Source organism: Centruroides vittatus, unplaced genomic scaffold (assembly GCF_030686945.1).
Source record: "Centruroides vittatus isolate TY-2023 unplaced genomic scaffold, ASM3068694v2 contig_743, whole genome shotgun sequence".
Taxonomy (NCBI): domain Eukaryota; kingdom Metazoa; phylum Arthropoda; class Arachnida; order Scorpiones; family Buthidae; genus Centruroides; species Centruroides vittatus.
This window is the reverse complement of record NW_027122479.1, coordinates 964,687-983,361: the sequence shown is the minus strand read 5'-3', so window position 1 is coordinate 983,361 and position 18,675 is coordinate 964,687. Positions and strand designations below refer to the sequence as shown.

Below are 18,675 nucleotides of genomic sequence, written 5' to 3'. Positions count from 1 at the left end.
AAAGTTGTTATTTACAAACTCATCTCAGGATGAGTTTGTAATAAGTTGAGTTTGTAAATACTCAAGATGAGTTGATGATAATGAGCCCAGAGCCCAAACAGTTAGGAGTTGAAAGTTGACATTTGGCACACAGGGTGCGTCACAAGAATGTACACTAAGAAAGGATTTTTCAACCCCCCCGCAGGGAAGAGGGAGAGGATTGACGCTTACCGTGAAGAACTCGGCTTCTATTATACTGTTTTAGATTCGTTATTCGTCACTTAGTGGTACTACGCACCGGTTAGTGGTTGCGGTGAGTCTTAATTATCGTTATTCCAGTGTGGTAAGCAGATATCTAAAAATTCTCTAATTAGTCTCGGAAGAGGGGGCCTAATTCTTGCACCCGTTAAAAACGGGTAAGATCGGCTATAACGTAATAATCTTAATCTTTGCTATCGTTACTTTTTGCCCGAGCAACGTCGCCTCGTCTGCTAGTACTTATATATAAGTTAATTTTCACGTACATAATTATATAAATTAAAATACTACTAATACTTTGACAAATCTTAGAATGTAAAACATCTTACTTTTTCTAGTGACTTATTTAATGGTTGCCTTTTCACTTTTGTGGCTCTGTTATATACAACAGAGGTTAAGTACGTTACCCCAAGACTTACATTTTTGGACTCCATTTACAGTTTGACTCCGCTCGGACTTTGTGTATCGGTCCATATAATACACCACACTTACTCGAATATTCTGTGTAGTTTTCTAAAAAAAAAAACTTGCGACTAAAAGTCAGAGTGCATAGTTTATAAACTTTATGATTTGACTAATAAGCATTCCATTTTTACTGGATTTCTGCTTTTTTGAAGTTTATATTAGTACCGACGTCCGGTTTTTAGAGATTTTCCTTTTTTTAAAACCGGTATCTTTAAAGAAAACTAGTGCATGCAGACTACCAGAGTAAATATGGTATTAATTAAAAATTATAAATAAAAATACTTTATAAAAAGTATATTTTATTACAACAAAATATTTTTCAACAAATAATGCCATCTATACATTAATCACTTGTATCAACTAGTTAAAAAATAATTAATTTATACAATTTGTAGCAATGTTATAAAAGTTAACATCCTTAGAGCAATTACGTTACATCACAGTGGGAATGTTATTTCTTTCTTCCAAAACTTTACATTAATGGCAGTATATAACTTTATGTTAAATGCACGTCGGTGAAAGATGAGATTAATAAAACGAATATTTCCGCGAGTTATTTATTAGATGTTTCTGGCACGTTTTTATTGATGTGCTGCTCGACCAAACTGAGCAGTTTATCCGAGTACTGCTGTAACAGCGTCATGGCATCGACGGTCTCCGCCGGATTCTCCGCGCTTCCCTTGCCGACGCCCGGATCGACGGAAAGCGAGTTATTTACGTTTCCGAAAGTTTTGGCCGCAAAGATATTAGGATCCAGAGAACTGTTCTGCGGCACGGGCCATATGGGTACCGGCGGCATGGCCGGACGAAGATTTTGTTGGGCCTGCCACACTCCCTTGGCCAGCACCGTCGTCATGGAAGCTTTATCCGTTGCCGACAATTCCGAATCCATAGTTACCTATCAAATAAACATTTTAACACTTTTATAAGAAAAATAAATTTCAAATTAAATTCGTTTAATTTTCCAATAATAAATCCTTTGAATCGCTTTTGTAGACATTTCCAATGCATTTTTTTTCTACTCCAAATTTGCTAACAACAATTTATTTATGGATTAAAAGAATTAAAAATTAAAACATCCATCAAATTGTAAGCTTTGTATATATGAAAAATCATTTTTGATGTAAAAAAATTTGAAAATTGACTGGATGAACTTTTAAAACCTCAAATTTCATAACTGATTTCACATTTAGGTTGCTAGGAGGTGGTGGTGATGTGTAATTATCTGTTCCAAACTTCATTTAAAGATACTATAAGATAAATATGAAAAAATAAAAATTATTTCTTCGTATTTAACGATATAAAATGGTCAAATCTACAGACACCTTTTTTGCTAATCGGGAAATGATTTTTATCTCTTGTTCTGTAAGATTTAAACACAAGGAATAATAATGCTAATGATACAGTAAAATAATTATCTAAATATATAAAATTACTTGTCCCGACTGACTGAGTGATTGATTGATCATTGCCCAGAGCAAACCGCCGAATCTACGGGTAAAATTTGGTATACGGTTAGGTACGTCACAAGAATGCGCACTAAGAAGGGATTTTTAGAAATTCCCCCGCGGGGGGGTGAGAGGGAGAGGATTAAGGCTTAACTTGAAGAACAGCTTCTACTGTACTATTTTAGATGCAATTTTTTGTTTTCGACTACATTTAGTCTTCGTCGAGTACTTAGGTGTATTAAATCGATAACATTTCAGACGTCGTTATAAATATTTTTATATATTTCGACGTTTTAACCAAATGTTCGAACCGTTTTAAATTCGAATTTGTTATTGCATATTGGTTCGATTATAGAACGATTGTAAACGTTCCAGAAAATTGATCAAATTGAAAACGGTTTGTTTGATTCTCGGCAATTCTCGGTGGTTGAAATACTGAACGTAAATGGTGTTTGCTTGCAAAATCCGTGTGGGCAAAGTCGCGGGTAACGGCTAGTGTTACACACAAAAGAAAAAACTAAAATTGCAAAGGATCAAACTCGTATCCGGCATCTCGTCCGCTCGGCTATCGCCGTTTCGAGAAGACGTGGAACTTCTGGACTTATAAAGTAAATGCTAGATTTTCAGAGGCCCGTTTCTTGGAAATGCTAAGAAGTGGGTCCTATTACTCGGACAAAAAGCCATTTGTGTTTAGGGTTTCACACTCACCAAATTTTGTTCAAATGGAGACCCGAACATCCAACCCTCTCCTCGTAAGTCTATCATTCATTTCGTTAACAAACATTATCTTGGTCGATTACATTGCAGGTAGCAAAAGTTCTCAAAAAACACTATTGACCGTTTTGTACTCATCTGTTTAAAAAACTGAGATACATGTGTGATAGACCTAACATTACGAGCTTGTGAATTCTTTTGACCGTGATTTCCAAAAATAGTATCGTTAATGCAAATATTTTTTGTAAAATGCAAAGAAAAAGTTGTTTCCGACAGATTCAAATAAATCGAGGTGGAATTTACGGACTCGAGTTTACTTTAATTTGTTTGGTGAATCGAGAGGAAAAGTTTTTTGGCCGGACAAATCCCTATTCTATATGCTTATCAGAAAGATTGTTTTTCATTGTGATTAGTCAAAAACAATCGTGTGTGATGTGCACATCAAATGCAAAAAGATATTAGTGTCGACAGATGCTCGTGAAGGTTATGGGAATACAAAAACTATTTCTGCAACGAAACAATTGTAGACGAAATAATTACTTCCATCCAGACGAATAGCTTTTCGGTCATCTTTGAAAAGCTACTCTTTTCCAAATATTTAAACGTGAAGAAAATCAAATTCCAGTAATTACTCGACTTGCCAGAAATCCAGATTTATCGTCGATCGAAAATATTTGTCTCCTACTCGAGCACCAAATTACTAGGCATCGTTAGTTAAATGCAGTTTTGGCAAGAGAATGGAATAGAATTTTTATTCAAATTCAAAAATGCATAATAGATAAGAGGCCACTAATAAATGGTAATGTATCTAAAAGTGTGTCTGGCTGTAAAGTAGTTGGATTCTTATAGTAACAAATTCTGAATGTTTCATTAGTGGTTTTAATTAATGCATGTGATTATTTAGAAGTAACAGAATAAAGCATACTCTTTGAAAAACTTGCATGGCAGTACTGGTCACTTGTTTCAATTCTTCGGCAATTTGTTCGCATAACTCTCTCGTCACTGTAAAATATAACGAATTTAAAATGGCGGAAAGTAAACTAACTAATTAATTAAATTTTATAACACTTACGAGGAACGGAAGCGGCATTATAATACTTAAAAGAATTGTTAGAAGGATTTTTATCTTTCACGGGTAAATCGTCGGGACTCATCTCTAGTGCTTTTGTTGCAGCATTTGTTTTAAATTCGTTATCTTTAATATCTAATAATTTCTTATCGAAAATTTCTTTTTGATTACTATAAATATCAGTCTTTAATTTAGATTCTTCTTTTTTCTTGTCGGTCTGCTGGCATGCTTTTTGCAAATCCCATTCACTTTTTGATCTGGAAGTTTGTTTATAGAAATCGCTAGTTTCTTTACCGGATTCTCTATTTCCCAATTTCTTTTCCCAGTGAGCCACCAGGCTTCTGGCAGTTAGCGTGTTCGGTTTGTAATCGGTCGGAGAAGCATCCGAAGAGGAAGAATCCGAATGCTGCCATCTCGGATTGGCGGGTGTGAGAGTCAGTCGACGCGGCGGAACGGCCGCCACCGTAGACCTGCCGGCGAAGTTCATGGCAGACGAGGACGACGACCTCGTCAAATTACTAGAGTTTGCGTGGACGGATTTCTGAGACAAATATACACTCCCGGTCGGAGCGTCGGGTACTGTTCTCTGCGGCGAGCGAGATTCTAAATTTTCCGAACGATGGAGGGCACTGATGCTCGCACTTCTCGACATGGTATTTTTTGCGGGAGTAGATATAACCGAAGCTACGGGTTTGACCGTATTCACTTCGTCGGAGCATCGTTTGGCCCTCGCCCACAACGGTGCAGATATAGCATCAGAATCTGTAATAATATAAATTTTAAATAAGATATCAAGCAATTATTTTATTAAAAATGAATTTTCTAGGAAAACGTCTCCTACAATTTGTTAAACTTTGATATAATATAACAATTTGACATAGTTATATTCCAGAGTACATTATACATTATTTATTTATTATATTGACACTTATTATAAACATTTACAATTAATACTGACAAATTATATTTTATTAAAAATCTATTATAGAATTTTAAAAATTTTTCAGATTTTTTAAATTCTAACAACAATACTGTATACTAAGGATGATCAAAAATTTCACAATACGACATTTCTATTTATTCTTAATAATTTTTTTTATTTTAAGGAGTTAAAACACTATTAAGCAAGGAGTTTAAATTTTTCCGAAATTCAAAAACATTTAAAATATTTTACACTTCATTTTACATTATTAAATTAATTATTTACAAGTGATTTGTAAGTTTAATTATTATTGACAAATAGTACTAAGAGTTTTGCCAATATTCATAACATCGAAGCAATGTTTTTCAAATATTTTATTAATGAATCAAACATCTGCTTTACTGGAGTTCTTACTACTAATATATTAGCAATTTCAATCCTATCCCTCTTGAAGATGAACTATTAAGTTCTAACAGTAATTGAAGATCAAAAGTGCTAGTGGTTGAAAAGTATGTATTTATTTAGTAAAAGCTTCAAAAGCAAATATTTGATGCATTTATAATAATAATTTAGAGTTTAGGTTTAAATTGTGAGACTGTTTTATTCTTACAAAAATAAAACTCACCAAACCTGATTTTTTTTTTTGAAGTGCTGTTTTTATAATAAGTCGTACGGTGGAACCTCGATATACGACCTTAATCGGTTCCCGACGTTTGGACTTATACCGAATAGGACGTATACGAAACCGACCTTTCCCATAAGAAGTAATGTAAAAATGATTAATCCGTTCTCGTGTAAAAAAAACTCCTCTTGATATGGTATATTAATGGGGTTGTAAAATAATTGAAACACTGTTTGAGCAAATTAAAAATCTATAATAAAATTAATTTTTTTATTAAAATTATTACGGTAATAATCCCAAATAACTGCTTCCGATATGCTGTCGCCAGCACGCTGTTTTTCGGTTATCCAAAGCAAAAGCAATTTCTCGACGTGATCTAACGTCTCCGATCTCTGTTCGGAAATTGATTCGACCCCTTTCCCAACATTAGCAGATTTAATAATGTCTTTATTTTTCGCCATTGTCGATATCGTCGTTCTCGGAATACGGTATGCACGGTTAAATCTCGAACGCGCGTGCCGCCTTCGTATTTCTCGACAATCTCTTTTTTCGGTTCCGTTGTGATTCTAGTCATTTTTTTAGTTTTCTGTTGCTTTTCGTTTGCCTTTTTGCAATTTGTGATTAATAAAAAGTTTTACTTACAAATTAAAATCAGAAGAAATTTAACAAAGTCTAGTCTGGTCTAGTACACCTATAGTGCTACTTGTTCGTAGATGGCACGTATAATTGAATTAGGTCGTATACCGAACAAAATTTGTTTCGTCCAAACGGGACGTATTCTAAAGCAGACGTATACCGAGGTTCCACCGTATTTATCGTTAACCTTCGTGTAAAGATCTCGACAATGTTTATCTTTGGATGTTTCCATTCACATTTTGTTTGAATTAAATCAGATAGTTCCATAATTATAAATGGGAGTATCTTAACAGAAAGCTTGTACAATGTATATGTAATGTTAAAACAATTTTAAAGAAAAATATTTTACTTTGAATTGTTTCAAAATGGTTTAAACAGAAAAAATTATATTGTTAATTTATGAAAATTGTTAACACATTTTTAAAAAATCATTATCAATACCAAGTTAAAGTTCAGATTTACTTTAAAAACGTCCTAAATATGCTTAATATATTGTGAGCACCACATAGATTGCTTTTATCCAATAACTGAACTGACTCTGTTCATTTACAGTTAAATGTTTAATTTAACTTTTAGATGCAAAAGTCTCTCATTTATAATTGTTATAATTTTCTAAGCCAAATATGCCATAAATACAGGATTCCTTTAATTGCATTTTAATAATTTTAATATCAATATTTGAATTAATGTTAAAATAAAAAATATATAAAAAAACATTTTAAAGTAACACTTTCTATTCGGATATATGTACTAAAATTGGGGGCACATCTACGTAGGGACTAATAGGGCTTAACCCTAGGCCCCCAAGTGTCAAGGGCCCACAAAATTGAATTATTATCATAACTTTTTTTAATACTTTTTCATTAACAATGAGCACTTATCATATGCTAAAAAATAGTTAATATTAATAATAATGATAATTTATAGTATTATTTGTTTTATTGTAATCAATGTCACGTAATTGGTTAGGTCACCAAGTTGCAATTTTAAATCCACTGTCTCAAATTTGAATACTATAGAGAGACTCATAATAATGGCCAGCCTGCCTTATAAGGCAATGGCAATGTACCTCTTCGCAAGGAGAAAAAAGGAGAAAGAAAAAGCTACAGAAAGGGTAAAATTACTTAGTGTAAGGGGCATCTCGGGGTCGAGGCATTTCCATTCGTGACTCGAGAATCCGGGCTCTGCAGACACGACTGCGTTTCCGATACGTTGTCGTCGTGCCGAATAAATCCCTTTGTGTTTTTACGAAAGGATTTAATTATTCTTAAAAGCATTGGAAGACATCTAATCCTGCTAAGAGACTACATGCAAAAATGAATTTTAAACCTGAATTTAAAAATTCTTAATCTATCAAAAAATGGGGCCCCCATTGGACTTCAATAAGCCCTAGGCCCCGAAAACCTAGATCTGCCCCTGACTAAAAGGTAAAAAATAAATTTTCTTCGGCTTTCACAGTATTTTTGGTCGTAGAATATTTCTAAACAAGTTGTTTAAATTTGATGTAGTGAGTGATTAGTCCTCTCAATTACTAATAACCCAAATATTTTCCATTTTATATTATTTTTATCATCTTAAAAGTAAAAACAAGATATTACTTTTCTTGTCTCTAAAAATTTTACCTTTCAAAATATAAAAAGAAAATTAATTTATAATAAAATGGAACAAAAATAATTACAAAGATAATATTTCTTGTAGACTTTAAAGAATTAAAAGTTAGTGGTTTTTTTCCTTCTGTAACACATCACACAAGGGCAGTTGATATTTGGATAATATTTTATTAAAGGAAGCCCCATCTGGTGAACTTACCCTGCCTTTCCATACAGATACAACTTCATTCTACAAATGCAACCGCATACTCACAGATGATCAGAACTCTGATGCAACCCTAGTAAACTGATTACCAAGTCAATTGCCCAACATACTCTCTAATGTCAATTGTAACCAACAATCAACCATGTAAGTTAATTTTTAAAAAATTTTTGTTAAAATATTATATGTACTGTACTATTCTGTATAATGTAACCCATATCTATCTCTTTTTCATTAAGACCCGAAATGCATTTCCTTTAATAAAATATACATAAATCAACTGTTCCTTGTGTGGTGTGTCACTGAAGAAAAAAAGCCACTAGCTTTTAATTCTTTAAAGTCTACAAAAAACCAGTAATGAAAACCTAATTAAATAATATTTCTTATATCCATTGACATTTTACTATATACCTAATACATTAATTTAAATATATTGTCAGATATTAGGTTTTAAATGAAAATTTCAAACAATAAACAGGAGGGACCATATGATTCTTTGTCTTCACTTTTGTTCCCACATGTAGTATGGCAAATAATGGTTGTGGCTCCATCTGTTATTGGATTTTATTTACAAAATTTTAATTTTTTGTTAATTGTTAAAAATGTTAGTACATTTTTTAATAGTTTGCAGTCATTGGCAATACACATGTGAGAATGCCAGAGAGAGGGAGACAGTGAACCTCTACTCTACCGACACCATGAGTGAGAAGCAATTGATAAGGTAACTGTGGAGATGGGAAAAGACCTAAACGCCCAATGTACCAAATGTGAGATCTGCCAATGGTGGCAATCACCTTTTTATGCAGGATGGAAGTTTGTAAATGTTTTTAAAAGATCGTCGAGATCTTTCTAAACGTCGGGCTCTTGACATTTAGAAAGATGAAATGAACATTTTTATCTGTGTGGCTTAAAATTGTAGTAGGGAGCTATAATCTGACAATGGAATTAGGCAATATACTCATTATAAAATAACCAAACATATTTATTAAAAGCTAAATTAATATTTACACAAGATTAAAATGCAGTATAAGCAAAATAATAAATGGATAACAATACAATCTCTATGGAGAGGCTATACTATCTTATCCTCTAACAATTTTACAATTGGGTAAAACTCAATTAATGGGAGAGTTTACATATGAATAGCAGTTTGTTATCTGATACAATATGTAAGATGTTATAAGGTTCTCTCAACACTTCAATTACCAAGGATATCGCTTGGTGATTGAAGTGTCGCGAGAACCTTATAACATCTCTGGAGACAAAAGTGGAGAATTCCATAGCTTAACACTTCGGCACTCTGTGAAGGCACCAAAATAAGCAGAACTAATACTCAGCTAAGGATAGCATAACTTAAGCACAGTGGCTATAGGTTGTTGATACACGACCCTTATCTTTTTATACATATTAGTGAATCAATGAAATTTTCTGAAACTTCTCAAATGTTTCTGTCACTAGGGAAATAAGGCATTTCTGAACCAATATCTAAAATAAACATCATCACTAAACCCTATATATTATAAAGCTACACATCAACCAATGCCAAATATTATCATGCTAGAAACTAAGCCCAATAATTGGGTTTCTAGCCCGATAATATTCGGCATTGGTTGATGTGTAGCTGAACCAATATCTAAGTGATGCATCTGACTTTACTATCATTTTCAAAGGAAGTATGTCACTCTTCTCTGTGAGTCAGAAGAAGTGTAAAGATGAGAAGGATTGATAAATTTTCTATCCTTTTGAATTTAAAATAATTCAAAATATTAATCAAATAAATTCATTTAAAAATTCTAAAATGTCCCTTTTCTCGAACTCCAGATTCTTGCACGTATGTGTGCAAAGTTTCAACTAGATCGGAAATTGGGAAGTAGATGAATTGCAACTTTTTACCTGGACAGATGGACAAAGTAAGTTAATAAAAAGCTTTAATAATAACCATATTATTCATAGAAAGACTTTCAGATATTTTCAAGGATACTACTGTATAATAGTTGCTTTATTTTACTTAATCTTAATATAAAATTATAAAAGTAAATCTAAGAAGAGATTTTTATTTGAAGACAATATTTTATTTTATGACTTTTTAGTAATGCTTTATCAAGTTAAGACAATAAATGAAATTTTATTAAAGACTATTACCAGCATGATTAGGTGTGTTAGGAAGATGTCTACGATGTGATGCAAAAGGAGCCGTTATGTCTCCAAACGATGACGTTCGACGAATATCTCCATCTTCTAAAATAGTGAAATCGGCATTTTAATACCATTTAGTACTTTATCAATTTTCTTAATAACAAATTTGGTTAGAAATGTTACGACAAATTTTACCTGCTGCAATAGGGGAATGTTTCCACAAGGTTTCTTTCTCGGGCATGTTTCGAAGATCGCCTACACTTTTGCTCGTACTTAGACCCTTTCTCCAGCCAAGCTAAATAATAATAAAGCTTTATTACATAACATATATTTTAAAATGAAAGACAATTTTTTTACTCTTCACTCTACAAGTACCAAGATGGCCCAAAAAGCCCTTTTGGGGGGCTGCCAAGTGGCAAGCTGGTGAGGGACAAGGCCCGATATATCCCGGACATATTTACCCAAAAACTTTTTGGTGTTTTTGACCCATCTAGATTTGTTCCTGGATCTCCGGAACAACAGGCCGACACCTTAACCATTTGGCCGTGCAGCCGACAAAAGACGGCAATTAACAAAGTAACAAAAATAGTATTAACACGTAAAAACACGTAAACAGATAATGAAAATCTTCTTTACTCACCATGTCTAATCACCAGGAACAAACTATTCTCCACAGCAGAGATGACCTTTCTTTAGAGGCTACGCCTCTGCCAAATTATGTATAACAGTCTAAAATGTCCACAGGTGACAATCCCTTCACAATTAAAAATATAAGATTTCTTCCATTCCAAACCTAATAACCGGTGCAAAACAATTATATTTCTGGCTAACGTTTTCGGTCCCTCCACTGAGACCTTCCTCAAGCCTATATTTCTTCTTACGCGATCTTTTTCAAAACGATTTTCGAACAATCGAACCTTTAAAATTTTCCGTTATGCACGTGCCACCCGATTAAATCGAAAAAATCGAACAATTCTGATTCAAAGCGTTGAAAACTTCCGTAAATCTTCCAAATCCTATGCTTTAATCGCATAACCAATCCTATGCTAATTAAGACCGCTCCATCATTCCTCTAAAAGTATCTTGCCATCCCTTTTATTACGATGTCATATACATTCTTTTTCTAACATTTTATCACTTTCACCAAACTGCCCCTCCCTTAGTTCGTTAAACTTCCCATTCATTCATTTATTCCGTCTCGTCTTTTTGCAACAGGGCCTGCCAAGCCATCGATAACCTCATTTCATCTTTTGCGTTTATTGGCAGTGCCGACTGGAACGCTTTACAAATTTCTATCTGTTCTAACCATCTAATATGCTCCGTATGAATGGTGGTGGCCAGCAATTTTGCAGCTTTAAAGTCCGGGATGATTTCCGGATCTGATGCATAAATCGTCAAGGAGTTGGTATTTCTCCCATTCTCAACGTCCTTCTGGTGTTCTCTTATTCGAACTTCCATAGCCCTTTTGGTGGATCCGATGTATACCAATTCTCTATTACATCGATTATCGGCTAATGGAATAGCGTATACCCCGGAAGTTTGTCCTTATCCGGTCTATCCTTGTCATTCCTTAGTATTTGCATCACAGAGGGGCATCTCCTGTATGCTATGCCTAACCCTTGCCTTTTCGCAATCTTTCTATATAACTGTTCCAAGCACGGGTTGTACGAAATTGGTACGATATTCTTTTCCTTATTCCTATTCTCAGGTGGATTCTGATTGCTGGCATTTACGTAATCTTTTTCTAGTTGTGGTACCAACCTGCCGTAGCCGTGCCTTTTTGCCACTTCACTCAGATATTCGATTTCTTTCCGTACAGCTTCCTGGGTGGTGCTATGTGTGTGCGCCCTTTTATTACGATCTTTTTCAAAACAATTTTCAAACAATCGAACCTTTAAAATTTTCCGTTATGCACGTGCCACCCGATTAAATCGAAAAAAATTGTTCGAAAATCGTTTTGAAAAAGATCGTGTAAGAAGAAATATAGGCTTGAGGAAGGTCTCAGTGGAGGAACCGAAAACGTTAGCCAGAAATATAATTGTTTTGCACCTGTTATTAGGTTTGGAATGGAAGATATGCTTATAGTCCAGTGTTTTTAGAGGAGTTTTATTAGTATTTGGTTATGCCGACTAACATTTACCGCAACAGCGTGGTTAGCCTTACCAAGGCTAGAGAAAAATTCGCATTTTTGAGCAAATGTAAAGAGTTAAAGGTATTCCCGATGTCGATATATCGGATTAAATTACCGCAAGCGAACCAACAAGTGGTAAAGAAGGTCAAATGGATGTGCCTAAATAGAGCGATAAGGACCACCAGAAGAAGTATGTATTCAGAATTAAGGAAAGTGATTAAGAGAGAAGAAGAATTATTCCGGAGGAACCCGCAAGAACTTAAGTTGGAGAATGCTAAGATTGCCATTATACAGGATAGGCTAGTCCACTCTCTTAAATCGCATTACAACGACAAGATGGATTGGATTTTGCGACACCAGACACCAGAGAATCAGGTTACGCATAGGTGCAAGTACACAGTATGGGATGATTTGATCCTCCCGGTATATGTTCAAAGAGTACTGAGATATGGGCCGAAGTATGCACCCATAGCCCGTAGGGAAGATACGCTTAGGGCATGCATTCCTGACTTAGAGAGGCTTATAGTAGGAATGACAGAAGTACAAAAGGAATATTATAGATGGATGGCCAGCTGCAGGATTAGAAATAGCAAAGATTCGAAGCAAGTGTACAGGCTAAGAGAAGATCTGAAAAAGACTGTGAAATGGTTCCGGGTGAACGACATTACAATACTTAGAGCGGACAAGAGTAAGGAATTTGTGCTGATGAAGAGAGAAACTTATGATAAGGTGCTTGGGGAGTACATTAAAGACACGAAATGTGTTGTACAAAGTAGCCAGGAGACAGAAAGGCTGCAAAGGAGAGTCAAACGTTTCTCTAAGTCCAAACTAGCGGTAAGACTAGGTATGAGGGATATCGTAGTGGACGCGCCGAATACGCCAAAACTTTGCGTTTGCAAAGGTGCACAAGCAAGGGAAACAACTCAGACCGGTGGTGGATAAAGCAGCGGCACCCACTCGGAAGATAGAGACGGCTATGCATAACCTTCTTACACCCCATTTAAAAGGATACCAGTATGCAGTAACAAGCGCAGCAGAATTAGTGGAGGAGATCAAGGGGGTAAACAGTCCAGAACACATCTCAGTATTGGATTTCCGTGCGCTTTACCCTTCCATTGAATTACCACCGTGTTTTTGTGCTGTTAGGGACTTTTTACTCCAGCAAGTGAATGATGGAGAATTGCACGATCAAGTGTTGGAGCTAGCGCATTTAATCTGCTATGGATCGTAGTTTCAATTCGGAGGAACCACATACGCACAAGGGAAGGGAGTACCCATGGGCAGTGCCGTATCGGGTGACATTTGTGAATTGGTCGTGAGAAAGTTGGAGGAGGCAGTAATTCCAAGGTTCAGCAAAAGCATCCTGTTATATAGAAGATATGTGGATGACGTCTTAATATTATGGAGGAAAGATGCGGACGTCAGTTCATTCCTACAACAGATGAATGACAATAGATGCAGCCTTACTATAGAGTTGGAACAACACAGCAATAAAGCAGTGCATTTTCTGGACATAGACATTCAAATAACAAGTAACGGGTTGCACACGAAAGTATACAGGAAGACCACAGGTAGTGCGAATTATATAACAGCGGATTCATGTGACCCGTTTCTGTATAAAAGAGCGGCATTCGGGTCCATGGTTAAAAGGGCGCACACACATAGCACCACCCAGGAAGCTGTACGGAAAGAAATCGAATATCTGAGTGAAGTGGCAAAAAGGCACGGCTACGGCAGGTTGGTACCACAACTAGAAAAAGATTACGTAAATGCCAGCAATCAGAATCCACCTGAGAATAGGAATAAGGAAAAGAATATCGTACCAATTTCGTACAACCCGTGCTTGGAACAGTTATATAGAAAGATTGCGAAAAGGCAAGGGTTAGGCATAGCATACAGGAGATGCCCCTCTGTGATGCAAATACTAAGGAATGACAAGGATAGACCGGATAAGGACAAACTTCCGGGGTATACGCTATTCCATTAGCCGATAATCGATGTAATAGAGAATTGGTATACATCGGATCCACCAAAAGGGCTATGGAAGTTCGAATAAGAGAACACCAGAAGGACGTTGAGAATGGGAGAAATACCAACTCCTTGACGATTTATGCATCAGATCCGGAAATCATCCCGGACTTTAAAGCTGCAAAATTGCTGGCCACCACCATTCATACGGAGCATATTAGATGGTTAGAACAGATAGAAATTTGTAAAGCGTTCCAGTCGGCACTGCCAATAAACGCAAAAGATGAAATGAGGTTATCGATGGCTTGGCAGGCCCTGTTGCAAAAAGACGAGACGGAATAAATGAATGAATGGGAAGTTTAACGAACTAAGGGAGGGGCAGTTTGGTGAAAGTGATAAAATGTTAGAAAAAGAATGTATATGACATCGTAATAAAAGGGATGGCAAGATACTTTTAGAGGAATGATGGAGCGGTCTTAATTAGCATAGGATTGGTTATGCGATTAAAGCATAGGATTTGGAAGATTTACGGAAGTTTTCAACGCTTTGAATCAGAATTGTTCGATTTTTTCGATTTAATCGGGTGGCACGTGCATAACGGAAAATTTTAAAGGTTCGATTGTTCGAAAATCGTTTTGAAAAAGATCGCGTAAGAAGAAATATAGGCTTGAGGAAGGTCTCAGTGGAGGGACCGAAAACGTTAGCCAGAAATATAATTGTTTTGCACCGGTTATTAGGTTTGGAATGGAAGATATGCTTATAGTCCGGTGTTTTTAGAGGAGTTTTATTATAAGATTTCTTTGTAAAATAGGGCTGGCCTCTTGTCGTCTCTGCTGTGGAGAATAGTTTGTTCCTGGTGATTGGACATGGCGAGTAAAGAAGATTTTCATTATCTGTTTATGTGTTTTTATGTGTTAATACTGTATTTCCGCCAGCCCTATTTTACAAAGTAACAAAAGTAATAAATCTGTATACGACCATATAAATAAATACTAATAGATAAATAGAATAATATAGACGAATGGATGGCAAAAATGGTAAAGATATCAGCCAGTCATTCTGGAGACTTCAATCAGAATCTCAGAAATTTCCATTGGTCAGTATGATCCAAATATGCTGGACCTAGTCACTCACCATGGGCATGAATAAATACGGGTAACCCTCGTATAACACGGGAGTTATGTTCCAAAAAATTGCCATGTTATGCGAATCCGTGTTATACAAAACAAAGAACTAATGCGAAAAGGAGGGTTAGGTTCCAAAAATTAAAAAAACATGCTGTTAAATCCTTCTTTAAATCGGATTTATGATTCACAACAAAAGGCCGATGCAGGCATCGGGGTATACAAAATTACAAATAATAATAATAATAATAATAATATACTGAATATTATACTGTAAAAATATAAAATATATATAAAATAATTTATATTGTTAATTTAAATTAATTTAAATAATTGCTAGGGGCGCCCCTAGTGGCCATTTTTGGCATACAGTGATAGAATCCAGTTTTTCAGCTTTATATAGTAGATTTTTTATGGGTAAAATACTTATTTAAGTAAATATTTTACCAGAGATTATTCACCCTATATGATGATCTCAGCATGAGAATCATCAACTGGTAACAGTTTTTAATACATTTTGTGTTGTACGGGGGTTTTACCTAATTCCCGAACCGTGTTACAGTGAATCCGTGCTATAGAAGTGCCGTGTTATACGGGGGTTACCTGTATTTTCATCATGATCACAGAATAAAGAGAGTTAAGATATATCTATTATTCTTTAAAATACTATTTGTTTAAATTTGTGAATTTTGACTTTCTACAAAAATGCCCAATATCTACCACCAACCAAAGCCAAAATTATCAGGCTGGAAATGGCTATATTAATTATAAATTACAAGATAATTTGCTATTAGAGTGTGGCGTTAGGCACCATCTCTTGCTAAATTTAATAATTATAATTTAATTAAATAATTTAAATAATTTAGACCAAACTGGAAGAAAAGAATCGGTCCGAAGCGGGACTCAAACCCGCAACTCCTGCTTACCGTGCAGACGCGTTACCAGTTACGCTACCCGGACCTTTGGTCCGATCTCTCCTTCCAGTATATCTAAGCATAAGCTACGACCATCGACGGCCATTACAACGCCGGCTGGGGACACATCAAGTGCCCACATTCTCCCAAAGGCACTCAACTGGCCATCGCAACCCCGGCAAGGCGTATATATACAAATAATCAACAACAGCCAACCCGTAACATATAAAGCTACCACCAACCAAAGCCGAAATTATCGGGCTGGAAACGGCTATATTAATTATAAATTACAAGATAATTTGCTATTAGAGTGTGGCGTTAGGCACCATCTCTTGCTAAATATAGCCGTTTCCAGCTCAATAATTTCGGCTTTGGTTGGTGGTAGCTTTATATGTTACGGGTTGGCTGTTGTTGATTATTTGCCGAATAGCATCTTATAATTCCTAAGATTATTATTATTGTGTTTAATTAATAAATCTACTAAATTATCTCTGTATTTTAATGGTCATCTTGATCAATATTTAGCTTCTGAAAGATTATTACAAGTTTTTTCATTTCAAAAAATAATCTGAGTTTTCTGTCAGTCTGTTGACATCTTTAATTATAACAGTCACATTTTTGTCTTCTGTAATCGTGGTTCTATAATACATTCATATAAATGAATATGAACTGGTATGATTAATTATTGCAGTTTATTGGCTATATTCACAAAGTTGAGGAAACCAAAAGATTTATTTGAAAAAAAAATTTTTCCCAATTTAGCAGTTTATTGGTTGAATTTCAAACATGGTGCCAAGTTATAGATAATTCATGCCCTTTATATTAAAAAGTCGGTCTTGTATATAATTTCATTCAAAAAATTGTTTGATATTTTAATCATCATTCTAACAGCCAGACTTTTTATCAGTATGTTTATAGCAAATTAATTATTATAGAATTACATAATTTTGTTAAAGGTAGACAGTTAAGCCACCACAAAAAAGCATGGGAAAAAGTAGCCTGGAAAGGGACTCAAAAATGCACAATTTCCACTTAAAGATTAGTTGCCAGTTACACTATCTGGATCTTTGTCCAATCTTCACTTCCAAACCAATAGTTATATACAGGTTGTCCCATAAATTTGTAAATACAGTAGAGCATCGATTATCCGACCCCCGATTAACCGACTTATCGGTTAACCGACCGCGTTCTAGTCGGCAAATTCAAATGTCCGCTAGTGATGTGGCGCTACAATATTTGGTTATGTCTTGGCTACTTTAATATTATTTTTGTTAAATTTTTGCATGTTTTATCTGGCAGCACTGGCTCGACCACGAAAGGGAGGCTAGTATTTAAACCAGGCCTAATACACTATACCAATAATGTATTTTTTCATACTTTTCAGTATCGACTTTCAGTTACCGACCAACCCCAGTTCCCAATTAAGTCGGATAATCGATGCTCTACTGTAGTTTAAAAATTCATAAAAGTTGAAAGAATTGGTATATTTGAATGCGGTTTGTGTAAAAGTTATTTTCACAAAGGGGAATTTTTTTGGGTAGAGAAAAGAAAATAGTTCAAATTTTTGTTGATAGAAGGTGCTGAACTCAAGAAAAAATTCACTGGAATTGTGCAAATCTGAGTCTTATAAAATGCAGGGTGTATGATTAACAGCTCATTAACCTTTCTTCACTCTCTTTTGTGTCCTAAACCTTCGTAAAGTTTCAGCCGGTGATTCTGGCTGAGATAAAACAACTTCACCAATAGTGCTTTATCCACCAACGTCGACATCATAATGAAAACTATATGTCAGTGCCAGTAACGGGAACATTCAGAAATGAGCTGTTAATCGTACACCCTGCATTTCGTAAGACACGGATTTGCACAATTCCAGTGATATTTTTGAGTTCAGCACCCTCTATCGACAAAAATTTGAACTATTTTCTTTTTCTCTACCCAAAAAAATTCCCCTTCGTGAGAATAACTTTTAAGCAAACTGCATTCAAATACACAAATTCCTTCAACTTTTATGAATTTTTAAATTATTTACAAATTTACGGGACATCCTGTATACACTAACTCACTGTGTTGACTGGGGATGGCTTAGTGCCCATGCTCTCTGTGGCTCTCAGCAGACTCGTATACCATGCTGGGGCAAAAGCATATTTTAAAATATATATGATCTCTGAATTCCTTATTAATTAATTAGCCGTAAAGTAGCCCGATAAAGAATCTGGCTGTTCTATGATTTATCCTTTGCTTCTATTCTGTTTCTTTAATCTCAATATGTAACCAATTCAAACACCATTATTTTATAGGAATTATCTATTATTTCTAGTATTATATTATATTAATTATCTATTATTCTTCTATTATAGGAATTATCTACTATTTCTATTATTAATGAACAAGAATGGCTGAATAAATTTGCACGAATCATGGAATTGGTTTTCGGCCAACGGGGCAGGAGGGAGACCTTCCGGTTGTTGTAGGAGTGT

General features: G+C 35.1%; 1 protein-coding gene across 2 annotated transcripts in view; it reads right to left on the bottom strand.

The window, feature by feature from the left end:
• Positions 1 to 981: 981 nt before the first annotated feature.
• Positions 982 to 18,675, bottom strand: part of LOC136981105 (mitogen-activated protein kinase-binding protein 1-like) — an 88,158-nt gene continuing 70,464 nt past the window's right edge. For both annotated transcript variants that reach the window (XM_067277376.1, XM_067277377.1), the window contains 5 exons: positions 10,257 to 10,356; positions 10,068 to 10,163; positions 3,937 to 4,695; positions 3,790 to 3,866; positions 982 to 1,600 (listed from right to left, as the gene is read on the bottom strand). In XM_067277376.1, the coding sequence (XP_067133477.1) occupies positions 1,256 to 1,600; positions 3,790 to 3,866; positions 3,937 to 4,695; positions 10,068 to 10,163; positions 10,257 to 10,356 (1,377 nt within the window). In that variant the 3' untranslated portion in view covers positions 982 to 1,255. The remainder of the gene's footprint in view (positions 1,601 to 3,789; positions 3,867 to 3,936; positions 4,696 to 10,067; positions 10,164 to 10,256; positions 10,357 to 18,675) is intronic.